This window comes from Mus caroli, unplaced genomic scaffold (genome assembly GCF_978045245.1).
Source record: "Mus caroli unplaced genomic scaffold, Mus_caroli_1 scaffold_16, whole genome shotgun sequence".
In the NCBI taxonomy this organism is placed as follows: Eukaryota; Metazoa; Chordata; class Mammalia; order Rodentia; family Muridae; genus Mus; species Mus caroli.
Genome location: NW_028227271.1, coordinates 1,464,568 through 1,477,600, shown reverse-complemented (window position 1 = coordinate 1,477,600; position 13,033 = coordinate 1,464,568). Strand labels below are relative to the sequence as shown.

The 13,033-nt window shown below is 46.7% G+C and overlaps 1 protein-coding gene across 4 annotated transcripts; it reads right to left on the bottom strand.

Moving 5' to 3' along the window:
- Positions 1-2,468: 2,468 nt before the first annotated feature.
- On the bottom strand, positions 2,469-11,711 carry Atp5mc2 (ATP synthase membrane subunit c locus 2). 4 transcript variants are annotated; one of them, XM_021183393.3, is made up of 5 exons: positions 11,565-11,711; positions 7,551-7,619; positions 5,350-5,427; positions 4,653-4,843; positions 2,469-2,735 (listed from the first exon to the last, which is right to left on the bottom strand). In XM_021183393.3, exons 2-5 carry the CDS (start codon positions 7,587-7,589, stop codon positions 2,621-2,623), a joined length of 423 nt encoding a protein of 140 aa, XP_021039052.1. In that variant the 5' UTR covers positions 7,590-7,619; positions 11,565-11,711; the 3' UTR covers positions 2,469-2,620. The 4 variants fall into 4 exon arrangements, with proteins under 4 accessions (XP_021039052.1, XP_021039050.1, XP_021039053.1 ...); XM_021183391.3 differs by having other exon boundaries at positions 11,613-11,675; XM_021183394.3 differs by lacking the exon at positions 11,565-11,711 and adding an exon at positions 10,839-10,914.
- Positions 11,712-13,033: the final 1,322 nt, after the last annotated feature.

Sequence of the window (13,033 nt, the reverse complement as noted above, 5' to 3'; positions counted from 1 at the left end):
AGCCTTTTAAGAACAGGAAAGCAGGTCTCTGCCTGTAGCATCTCTGGGTGTTCATTCCTAAGCACTTTTCCTGTCAGATGACAAAATTCCCTTCCTTATGAAGGAAGAGCCAGCTCAAACAGACATTGAAGCCCATGAAGAATGAAAAAAACAAATTAAAACCAGCATATTAAATTTTGACAACACTGTCCTTTTTGAATACTCCAGGTATTATAGGTCCTTGTGTAATTCCTGTGATGAGAAGTGCTACTCCTGTTTACAGATGGGAAAAACAGAAGTACTGGAAAAGTTACTGGTTAGAGCTGGTTGGTGTTACAAGAGAAATCAATTCCTGAGACTTTTTTTTTTTTTTTAAAGATTTTTTATTTATTTATTATATGTAAGTACACTGTAGCTGTCTTCAGACACTCCAGAAGAGGGCGCCAGATCTCGTTGCGGATGGTTGTGAGCCACCATGTGGTTGCTGGGATTTGAACTCTGGACCTTCGGAAGAGCAGTCGGGTGCTCTTACCCACTGAGCCATCTCACCAGCCCCCCTGAGACTTCTTGATTTCAAATCATGGGCTATTTTGAAAACCAGGCCAAGGAGAAACCAAGGTTATGAAAGCTGGACAGATCTTTAGAAAATCTATTAAATCCATTATTAAAAACAACACACCTTCACACCCAAGTTGGTGGCAACTTGGGTTCCAATCAGTATCTCTTGGGGCCTCAGCTGAGAGGAGCCAGTTATATTAACTACTGAATAAATCGGCAAATGTCTACAGAACCACTTCATTAACACCTAAAAACACGTGGGCCACAGAGCTTTGCTCTCTCCAAGAGACTCACTCAGCTCAATGCAGTTCCAGGGGCAAGTGGGGAAATAAAATAAGGCAGGGGAGCCTCCCACCGTGGTTCAAATTCACGTGACCAAACCAAAGGGAGGGCTACTGCTTACTTCTAAATATGTAGATACTTCATATCAACTTTTGGCTGGAGACAAGACAGCTCCAGAGGCCAGAAAAGAGTTAACTGCAGACAGTGTATATAACTCTGTAACCAAACCTCTTATTCCCCTCCACCCTTCCAGCACAGTATCAAAGTCAAGGATGATGGGAATGGATCTGTTGGTGGCTTTTGTGTACTCACGTGTAAAGGCCAGATCACATTCATGATTGTCCATCTTAGTTTTTAATACAGGTCTTAGGTTTGAGACAGTCTCATGTAGCCCAGGCTAACCTTACACTCCCCATATAGCTGAGGATGGCCTTGAGTTTGATTCTCCTATCTCAGACTCCTAAATGCTGGTATGACAGGCCTACAATACCATGCCTGGCTTTCTGATTGCTCCTTAACAAGACTGATTGAAAGGCAAAGCATTATGATCATCTAGATTATCAGTCCTACTAAAATTACTTATGTGTTGCATGTGCACACATGTAAAAGCCCCAATGTGCATACATGAATCCACAATTTACCATAGATGAGCATTATAAAGGGGATGTGATATGTTCTACAGCCCTTTACATGCGCTCGTGCTCATTTGACTGGGGATATACGGATAATAGGAAACAGCCTCACAGAGAAGGGAACACTTAAGCCAAGTCGTTCATGACACAGCAGCTCTGAAGAAGAAATTGAGCAAAGCAGGGACAAGGCTGGAAAACAAGGGAAGGCCAGGAAGGCATTTTAAAGTACATTCTGAGAAGAGTATGGGGGTCAGAAGACAGTATGTGTGCTACTACTATACACCGGCAGTCCTCATTACTTGAGAAGACTTGAGGCTAGCCTGGGCAATGAGACAATACTTAGGGATGATGGTAGTTCACACCTGTAGTCCCAGCACTCAGAAGGCAGAGATAAGAGGACTATTTTGAGTTTGATCTACAAAGAGTATCAGGTCAGTGAGGTATGGGACATGTGTGAATTTTGAATTGGAAAATGACAAAATCAGTCCTGTTCTTAAGGGAAAATTTACCTGGCTTTCAGTAGAAGTAAATGCTGGAAAAAACTGGAAACAGGCTGATAGTTAAGAGGCACATGCACTTGACCAGATGAGTGACAAAGAGGGCCCCAGGATCGTGGCAGTGACAGGTAACAAATCCTTTTAGTAACCATTTTAAGTACCTACCCCAATCTTCCAAGGCAAGTAATAGGTCATACCAGGTAATAATTATTGAAAAGGACAGCTATTTTTAATAGAACTTTCCTGAAACAAAGAATTAATTCTGGTGTGCAGATGCGCATGCAGACAAAACACCCACACACATAAAATACATTTCAAAAAAAAAATCTTAAAAAAGAGGGAGAGAGAGAGGGAGAGAGAGAGAGAGAGAGAGAGAGAGAGAGAGAGAGAGAGAGAGAGAGAGAGACTGAGCCCAGCCAGATCCCTGCAGAGCTTAGAACCATCACCATGCTGGCCTTGTGCTCTCACCAAGGCACTCTGCCAACTGTGGAGAAGAAATATACACAGGAGACTCAAGAAACATCTTATTAATACAGTATTTATTTGTCTTCTCTCTGTCAAACCCTGAGCCAAGCACTTTCCCCAGACTTCTTGGGGAGGTACAGGAAAAGGAACATACAGGGCAGACGAGACACGAAAGAACCATGGGAGGTGGAAGTGGAGACAGCTGCTTCACATGGCGAAGAGGATGAGAAAGGCCACCATTAGGCAAAAGAGCCCCATGGCCTCTGAGAGGGCAAAGCCCAGGATCGCATAGGAGAAGAGTTGTTGCTTCAGAGAAGGGTTCCTGGGAAAGAGAAGGAAAGACTGAATTTCTAGTCCACACAAGGAAAAGGCCAAACGTCTACATGGACTTCTAGAGAGTCCTCTTCAAGCTTATAAGAAGATCCATCTAGGGAGACCCCATTGTACCCAAACTCTAGCACTAAAGTTTCAACAGGGGGTAAAACACGACAATCTTAGATGGTGTTGACAGCCTGTGTGCAAACATCACCTTCCCCAGTGGATCTCTCCTACCATAGTAACTTAGAACCACAGGCCTGGATATTTAACATTCAGGGTCAGAACAGAATGGAGAATACTCAAAATGGCTGGCTCTTTCTCAAGAAGCAGAACCTTAACAGGACAAAGAAGCAAAACTGCAGATGGGTTGCAGCTCACACCCTGTATATACAGGACGCTATGGGAATAACACTGTTCCAGAAAGCAGGAGAGGCAGAAGGCTAACTTTCTTTGGTCATCTGAAAATAGTCAAGATTTTTTTAAATGATTTTGGTTTTTGATACAAGGTTTCTAATGCTGCAATTAAAGGTGTGTGCCACCACAGCTTTGATTTTGGGCTTTAAGACACTGAATGGTGCTTATGGTATGATATATTTATAATATGAATCCAAATAGGACAACTGTGAGCTAACTTTACAAGTCAATAGATGATTTTCATTTCCCTTACCCTGGTATCTACAAGTCTCATGGGTAAGGTAAATCAACACAAACTCTTGCACAATTGCGGACACAAAAGTAATCAGGCTTCTTGTTCTATGCAAATTCTGAGAAAAAGAACCACTTCCCCAGACGTGAAGATCCCGCTGGTCTCCAGGGGATTAATTTAGCACTTCAGTGACTTGCCCAGAGGTGGCAGAGACTAAATAGTCCCAGGTGCCCGGGGCCGGCAGGGCTGGCAGCAGAGACAGCTGCCCCAGGAGCAAGGGGACTCCCCAAGATGAGGAGAACGCAGTAAGGCTACGGGGAGCCCAGGGACGGAGGCCTTCTCTGCAAGGGCTGGGGTTTTCACTTGGGGCTGTGGGACCACAGAGCCCATCGTCCTGACGTTTACTCTGGCATGTAAACATGAACTGCATATGATGAAGCACTGACACACAGCGCGCCAGCACCGTAGACTGTGGCTTCCTTGTAAGAACATGGAAAACCTCTTCTTGCTGCTTTTAAAAATACTTTTAAAGGATGTAAGAACTAGGTGGTCATCCCGGCACTGGGGAAGCAGGCGTCTGAGGCAGCCAGGGCCACACGATTTAACTCAACCATAGAAAGCCAGGCAATGACTTGGACTGCCAGTCCCTACTCCACACTACAGCTGTTCAAGAGAACTCTGGCAATGTGCATGTGCTGCAGAGGCACTGTCAACCACGGCTGTCTCCAGGTCCTAAGCACTTGGAATTACAGGAAAGAGTAACTGAAAACCTCAATTTCATGTGAGACAGGGTCTCATATAGACTAGGCTGGGCTGACCTCACCATGTAGCCCAGGCTAACCCAGAGCTGCTGATCGTTCTGCCTCTCTCACACAACTGTTGGCATTACAGGTCTGGATTATCACAGCTAGTATAGTCTTCATAGTAATATTCATATTTTAAAAAAATTAAAGCAAGGTATGGCTGAACATGCCCTTAATGCCAACATTCAGACAAGCAGGGCTCTGTGAGTTCTATGCCAACTAGGGCAACATAATGAGGAAACAAAAATTAATATTTATGCATTTAGGTGTGGGTGTATATGCATGTATTCACATGTGTGCGAACACATGCATATGGAGGCACAAGTTGATTTACTCTTATCTCAAACAAAATCCAGAAATTTAGATAAAAAGTAACAACACTGAGTTAGTGGCCTCTGCACAGGACAGTGAAGCTCTAGACCCGGCTTTTGGAACACTCAACAGAGTCAACAGAGGGCCCAGGTATCCTTACCTGGCATAGCCAATGATGAGACTCCCAAAAACAGTCCCAATCCCTGCCCCAGAGCCAGCCACCCCAACCGTCGCAGCCCCAGCTCCAATGAACTTGGCAGCTGTGTCGATGTCCCTTGAAATGGTGCTGGTTTGGAAACTGCGGCTAGGGATAAGTGAAGTCAGAGGCCGCCGGACCGCCAAGCTGAGGCTCTGGGACAGAGGCAGACAGAAGGCAGGGTTTTGTTATCAATTCAGTGTTTTGTTTTGGAAACATTGTACTATTTCAAACTGTGAGGCTGGCTGTCAAATCTGATGCTCCTCCCTCAATGGAAAAATCATTTAGTTCCCTGAAAACCTCCCTAAAATGCTGGCAAGATAACTTTTTAATGTAGGAGGCAGGGTTCAAATACCTCCACGACCCAGTATGGTCTACAAGTGTTATGAGACATGAGCCTGTTCTTGACCCCCAACACCTGGTCAGCAGACCAGGCCTAATAATGGGAGCTGACAGAGGTCCACCAAAGCAGGAACTACCAGAGGCAACTGCCAACACACAGAGTATTCACTGCCTTCCATTTCTACCTAGAGCAGCAAAGGTCTGATCCTTCCTGAATGCCAGTCTGTGATTGTCCTCAGTACTCCCCCTACTGGTCCGGGGAGGTAACCCTCTCTACTCCTCCCCACCAAACCACAGCCCCAACTCCACCTTAAGGTACCTCATCTGTTGGCATCTGTGGTCGCTTCAACTCCACTGCAGACAGCGGACGACTCAGCAGCTGAGAGGTGCTCCTGATCTAGTGGAATGACAAGGGCAGGGAGGTCAGGAAGGCTGTGGAGGTGACATTTAGAGCATTCCATTGCACACAGTAGAATGTTCTCTGACGATCCTTCCATGCCTTCAATTTACTCAGTCAGTCTTTTACTTTTTTATTGATTACTTCAATCAGTCTTTTTTTTTTTTTTTTTTTTTTTTGAGATGGGCAGGCACCTTTAATCTAGACTCAGGAAGCAGAGGAAGGCGGATCTCTACAAGTTCCAGGCTAGCCAGGGCTACATAGAGACCCTGTCTCAAAACAAAAACAACAACTGGACTGGAGAGATGCCTTAGAGGTTAAGAGCATTCGTAGAAGCCGGGCGTGGTGGCGCACGCCTTTAATCCCAGCACTCGGGAGGCAGAGGCAGGCGGATTTCTGAGTTCGAGGCCAGCCTGGTCTACAAAGTGAGTGCCAGGACAGCCAGGGCTACACAGAGAAACCCTGTCTCGAAAAACCAAAAAAAAAAAAAAAAAAAAAAAAAAAAAAAAAAAAAAAAAAAAAAAAAAAAAAAAAAAAAAAGAGCATTCGTAGAGACCCAGGTTCAATTTCCAACACCCACAGTGTCTCACACTCATCCTTAACTGCAGGAGATCCAGCACTCTTCTGATCTCCTTGCATACCATACTAGGCACACATATCATACATGTAAGCAAAACACTCATACACATGAGACAGTTTTCTACAAAACAACAACAAAAAAATCTTTAAAAACAAAACAAATCCTAAAAGACACAGAAATCTTGCTATGTTGCCCAGGCTGACCTTGAAGCCCCAGGCTAAGCAACCCTCTTGCTTTAGTGTCCCTGGTACTGGGACTTCACACATGCAGTGTGTCACATTATTCCTTGTATCAACAAATTCTGAGATCAGGGTCATTGTCTTGCCTTTCAGGTTTTGCTTTATGGAAAGAAAAGTGTTTATCCTTGTAGGGGTCATAGGAGGCCACAACTTCTGCTCTACTCTTTTACCCTTTTGAGAATCAGAAGAGATCTAAGCCCCAGATGTATCTGCTTCACTCAACAAGGGATACATTTACAGGTAATAGTTGGCTCCTAAGAAAACCAGGGATTACGGTGTTCTCCCCTGAATATATGTATCCTCCTCTGGAAAATGGATGTAAAGAACCATGTTCAAACCTCACCTCATCCTGACAGCCCTTTCTCGTCAGCTCCAAGACTGTATCTCTAAGATACACGGTAGACAACAGAGACAGAATTATGAGGCTTACATACCTCTTCTTGACAGGATCCCATGGTAGACCATGCTGATCTTAAATTCGTATTAACCAACTTTCCAGCCTCACCCTCCCAAGTCCTAGATCACACATGAGCCACTCTGTCTGGCTGCTGCTGCTTTTTTTGTGCTAGGGACGGAACCTTGGGCTTTGTACATGCTAGGCAGGCACTCTCCACTGGACTGTATCTTTATCCCTTTGGTGGTAACTTCCTCTTGTGTTTATTAGTGTTTTGCCTACCATGTATGTATGCGCACCTTGTGGGTGCCTGGTGCTCACAAGGACCAGAAGATGACACTGAATGCCCTGGAACTGCAATTACAGTGATTACGAAAGACCATTTGGATGCCAGGAACCAAACCCAAGTTGTCTGCAAGGGTAACCATGCTCTTAACTGTTGAGCCATCTCTCCAATCCCAAATGTTAACTTTCTATCAGGTATGCAGTATAAGGGCTAAGTTACTTAATGATTTTCAGCCTATTTCTGCACCTGTCAAATGGGGACAATCTTAGGGTTCTAAGGAGTAAATGGGGAGATACAGACTGGTGACGAGCACGAGGCATGAAGCAAGTGCTTAGTAGCGGGTACCTCCCAACAGCAGCACACCCTTGAACTTACCAAGAGCACCCACTAGCTTATTAGTTTTACATTTCTAACCTCCTGCTGCTTCAGAGCCTAACACTTTTCCAGGCAGAAGGCCTTCTCTTTCACTGCAGGCACAGGCACCTTAGGGAGGCTATGAAGGCAGCCCTGCACACTTGTACATGATAATGTCATGTCCCTATACTACAAGTTTGGACATCTCTGGCATTCTCCTATATGAAGAAACAAGGTGTCCTTTAAAGTCCTTCCAGAAAATGTACTCACCAGGGAGCGGGTAGAGACGAACTTGGAGCAGGCGTACATTTTCAGGGGTGAGGGGCCGAGGCAGGAGGGCTGGAAATAAGCAGCAGCATTGTAAACACTTTCCTTTGCTACTTAAACTTCATCCTCACACCTGAGAAGGAGCGCTAGGAAGCTTAATTAGCTCAGAGAGACAAAATGACACCAGAATCCTGAAATCAAATGACTTTCATGGCCTGAACAAGTGACTTACTCCCTGCTTAAAGAACTATCACCACTTCCACAGCCCACAGTTTGGGATTGTCAACGTAATTTCCCCAGGATCCCTTGCTTAAGTTCCTTTCCTTCTTCTAGGTTCAAAAGCATCCCTTCCCTGGTCTCAGTGTCTGGGCCTAGAAGCAGTCAGTGTACAGTGTACAGGCTCCAACCACCTGCAATCCCAGTACTCAGGAGGCAAGGGCAAAATTGCAGAAAGTTCCAGGCCAGCCTGAGCTACGGAGTAAGACCTTGTTTCAAGACAGAAAGAACTAGTATTCATTTTTATTGGGTAGAGTCTGGGGATTGTTAGGGCTAGAGCCCCAGACCTGAAGCACACTGGCCTAGTGCTGGCTGTATCTCCATCCCTACAGAATCCCTAAACTTCTGGGAGAGTTCTCAGAAGACTAAGTCACTGGAAGTTTTTCAACTATCTTTTTAGCATCTCACTCCTTAAAATACTGATTTCTACTTTAACAAGATACAGCCAATCAATGAGGGAAACCCTGGCATTAATCTAATAAGCATCAACTGTAAAATTTCACCACTCCATTAAGGGGTATTAAGTTTTGCATCCTCGAGATCCAAAGGAAGAATATGTAAGGTAAAGGTTTAGGACAGACAGTGTTTTCCTCTATTATATATATATTAGAAGTGACTGTCATTGGGCCAGCAGCATGGCTCAGAGGGTAAAACCATGTGCCCTATAAACCTGATAAAACAAGTTTGATTCTTGGAGCACATAGTGGAAGAAGTACTTCCAAGAGCTTTCTTCTGATCTCCACAGGCACACGTGCACCTGCACATTCACACACATAAAATAATTTAGGACATTTTTAGATTTATATGTATGTTTTGTCTGAATGCATGTGTACCGCATATGCACACCTAGTGCTCAAGAAGGAAGGTCAGAGCTGGCACTGAACTCCCTAGAGATGGTTATGAACCATCACACTGGTGCTGGGAACCAAACTTGGGGCCTCTGGAACAGCAGCAGTTGCTCTTAACTTCTGAGCCATCTCTCCAGTCCCTAAAAACAAGATCTCTGGTGCCAATATTTTAAACAACTTTTCCAATCATTATATATTTAAGGTATACAATGGTATGGCCTCAACAACACTAATAGGTTGTCAGTGAGAAAGGACTGTAACTCTAATTTCACTCAGAGGGAGGCCACACTGGAGGTAGAACCTAGGATCTTAGTGCAATCTAGGTAACATGTCCTACCATCAAGCTACGTCCCCTGCTTTTTCTCTCTGAAGTTTGAATAGCCCATAAACTAAGATACTCAAAGTATAGGCCTATTAAACACTACTCCCTTAAGTACACTGGACGCAACCTGTCCAAGGCAGATATGCTACTTGTAAATCCTGAATTTTACTTTTAGATCAATGTTTGTCTTCAGGTTTGCTCTATCTAAAACTTTACTTTTCGCTGGATATGGTGCGGACACACCTATCATCCCAGCACTCGGAAGGCAGAGAGGCAGACAGAGCTCTGTGAATTCTTGGCTACACAGTGCGACCCTGTAACCAACAAACTCCTCCCTTTATGCAACCTAAACCCAGATTTGCTGCCCACCTATTCAGGTTCAATTGAGTCGAAACCCAGTACTTCTTTAAAACTTTTGGAATAGAGGCTTGAGCTGGGGTGAAGGCTTAGATGATGGTGCCTGCCACATCCAGTGCGCTGGGTACCTATGGAAGCAGGTGGCCTGAAGCTGACTGGCTTGCAATCAGAGTTGATGAGCTTCAGATCAGTAAGACATCCTGTCTCAAAAACTGAGGGTGGAGTGGAAATGCCCCCCACATTAACTTCTCAGCATGCATGCATACATGTCACCATACACGTGAATAAAGGGAGGTCTGAAGTTAGGCATGGTGGTATGTGCAAGTGATCCTAGCACTGGGGAGGCTGACGCAGAAGGATCATAAATTTGAGGTAAACGTGGGTTATTTAGAGTCTTCAAGAAGCCAAAATAAAATGGAAGACGTTTTTTTCCAAAAACAAGTTTTAACATGGTAAACTTATAAAATGTAGTTCTGGCAATACTCTAACTACTGCCCAACCCACTGCTTGCTTGCAGAGAACTCAGTAAACTATTCTTTAAAAAAAAAAATAGTAGGGGAATTAAATTTAATAGTTTACAAACATATGGAATGGTATAATCTGTTGCTGGTGTGTAATAAACCCAAGCGTATCATTCGGCGAGCCCTTCCAGTGGTCACCTAATATGGGCAAGCCCACACCAGAGCAATGAAACCCTCCACAATGAGAATTCCCCACTTAACCATTCCGTTCCTTAAACCTTCCCACTAGCTGGCAGGTATAAATTCTAAAGCTCATATTGCTCCCATCTTCTGGGCTTGCTGCCTAACAGAAACCTCCATTTCCACCACTTAAGATTTTATTTCCAACTTCATTAGCATGTCAGGGCCTTCATTAGGCAACCACAGTTTCTAAGGGAACAGGCCTCACTCCTGCCACCTGTGCACAGGCCGGTTAGCCTGTTCTTTTACTCTCTACCACGTTCAGTTTATTTCAAACTGAAGGATGCTGACTAGGGAGATGATGGCTTTGGACGGTGAACTAGCTTGACTGTGCCAGAGGTCCTGAGGTTCAAAGTCTGCAAGCTTCAAAAAAAAATAAATAAATAAATAAAAATAAAGGCTATTTTGATTCAGGATGACAAGGGGAGGCAAAGATAGGAGGGGAGAATCTGGGGTCATGACAATGGTGAAAGGCGTGTGGGTGAGCGAAGAGCACCCATAAAAGCCTTGGTTCGCGCCCGGAGAGAATACGCTCGCCAGCATCTGCCTTTCGCCGGCCGCAGAGCCCCCAACCCCCGTGAGACACCCAAGATGGCGCCAGGCCCGCGCGGTTAGAGGTCATCGGCACGAGGAAGGGGTAGCCCTCCGCGCGGGGATGCCGGCAGCCGCGAGGGCTCGGGGACCCGCGTGGGAGCTAGCAAGGTCAGGGCGGCCACGCGTCCTCGCAAGGGGTACTGCTGCGCGCGCCTGCGCGGCACGAAGAGGACGCGAGGCCTCAAGGCCTTACCTGCTCCCAGGGCAGAGAAGACAGAGAGGGGCGGGGGCGCGGGAAGCGCGAGGGAAGGCTCTGCGCAAGCGCAGCCGGAGCCAACGAGTCGCTTTTCTCCGCGGATAGAGTGGACACAAGCTAGAGGATCGGCCAGGGCGCCACAGCTCCCTCTGCCAGGTTGGTGGTGTCTTGGGGGACAAGCACTCCACCTGGCGTCCAACAGGAGAAACTGCAAAAAGAGCCCACCGTGCACGGAAGAGCCGCCAACTCTTGCTTTTGCTGATCCGCAACGTGGTGGAAGTGTGGACTGCACAGCATTTTTGGAGTCTTGGACTCTAGTCCCCTTTCCGAGCATGCGCAAAGTTAAAAAAAAAACAAAAACAAACCAACAACAACAACAAAAAAACACCCTACCCAGTTTACTCGGAAATTGCTTATAGCATACAGTAGGGATTGGGGTTCAGTGCCTAAAATGTAGCAGGGGGAAATAAAATCACAGAACTCTTGGCTTCTTGTCACCCTCAGGACACTGGCAACATTGGGTGGGAGATGGGAACTGGCCCAATGCTATTAGCAAAATGCCATGGCAGTTTCTGCTTTAACTTATTTTTATTTTTGTTTTCCCTATCTCGTTGATGAGCAAAGCATGAAAAACACCAGCATCTTCGAGTCAGAAGACTGGGGGGTAAACAAGGCCTGATTCTCCCTTTTGTGAGTCCTGGGATCAATTAGGGATAACCGCACCTGTGGCCTGCAGTAGGGTGCGAGGTCACCCCCAGGCGACCAGTTTACCTCTGTCGGGCTTGCTGGAGGGCGAGATGGAATAAGTAGTCGCCTGCGAGGTGCTCTCCCCAAGCCCCTACTTTTCTTCACTGCCCTTTCGTCCGTCCCTCCCGCGGTGGCGGTGGGCGGGGGCTTTCCAGCGCCACTCCTGGAGCAGGCCTTTGTGTGCACGCAGGGACACGAGCCTAGCAGACGGCTGCAAGGCCGACCCAGCCCCGTAGCCTGGCTGTCCGGTTAGGGTGCTTGGACGCAGCGCGAGAAAGACGGGAAGAGCTCACCAAACCCCCATAAAAAAATAAAAAGAAAGCCGCGGCTGTAAATAAAGGCAAATCCGCCACCCTCTGAGGGGCCGTTTGTCCTCCCCTCCTTGGCCCCGTCCTTCCCGCCACCCCCTCCCGGCCCCCGGCCCCGCGGCGCCCCGGCCCCAAGCTCCTCCATTTAATCGGATTTGGGAGAAGGGGAGGATAAATCACGGCAGCAGCTTTACGGTCCCGGAGGAGAGGCGAGCCGCAGCCAGGCACACCCCGGCCGGCGATAAAAACCGCCGCTGAAAGCCCACGGAGCAATTTCCCGGGACCCCGAGCGACGCCATTACAGGAATGTAATTTTGCCCGGATGAGGCCCCGAGTTTAATTATCCTCGCGGAGGAATTTCAATGCGGCCAATCCATCTTGCAGGCGGGCGGCAGAGGGATTTATATGGGCCCGTTATTTCACACCGATCCTCCATCTGCATTTTTATGGCCCTGAGCTCCTGAAAGGGAGGGAAAGTGTGGGGAGAAATGGAAGAAGAGGGTGGAGGACTCCCCGCCTTTCCTAAACCTTGGATTTCAGCTGGATTAGGATGCTCGCCGGTTCTCCTGAGGTCCCCAAATCCCCAGTGCCAGTTGTTGACCTGGGCAGGGGCAGAACCGGGATCTTTAGGAAGCAACAGGTATTTTTCCAAGTACTAAGCAGTGTGAGATGCTGTGTGAGAAAAGGCAAACCCGCCACCCTCTGAGGGGCCCAGGCTAGCAAGGGCTTAGGAGTTGGTCCCTTGAGGTTCCCTGAACACCCCGCCCCGCCAAAAACTGAATTCTTTTTAGCTCTTAGTTTCATACCCTAAGAGGCACAATCTATAGTTCTTAGGAGCCGCCGCCGCCACCAAATGGTGTTGCAGCTGTTGGTTGCAACAATTTAGAGATCTCGTATATCGCTAACAAAATCCCGGAGGAGGATGAATCTGAGAAAGGGCCTGTGAGGAACTAACCCTGGCTTCTCCTAAAAGTTACTGCAGTCTGATAATTCCTTGCCCTGAGTGGTAGGATTTAGTTAGACAAACCTGAGTTCCCAAATCATGTGTGACCTTGGGCAAGTTATTTAACCCTTTTAAGTCATTTTCTCCCTCTCCTTTTAAAATTGGGTATAATAACAGCGCTTATCCTGCAGCCT

What these genes read in the sequence shown, in the direction of transcription:
- Atp5mc2 (XM_021183393.3), bottom strand. Translation starts at nt 7,589, where the DNA reads ATGTACGCCTGCTCCAAGTTCGTCTCTACCCGCTCCCTG. An exon ending in TCGTCTCTACCCGCTCCCTG is followed by an intron (nt 5,428 to 7,550) that starts GTGAGTACATTT and finishes TCATTCCACTAG; the next exon opens with ATCAGGAGCACCTCTCAGCT. An exon ending in CTCATCATTGGCTATGCCAG is followed by an intron (nt 2,736 to 4,652) that starts GTAAGGATACCT and finishes TCTCTTTCCCAG; the next exon opens with GAACCCTTCTCTGAAGCAAC.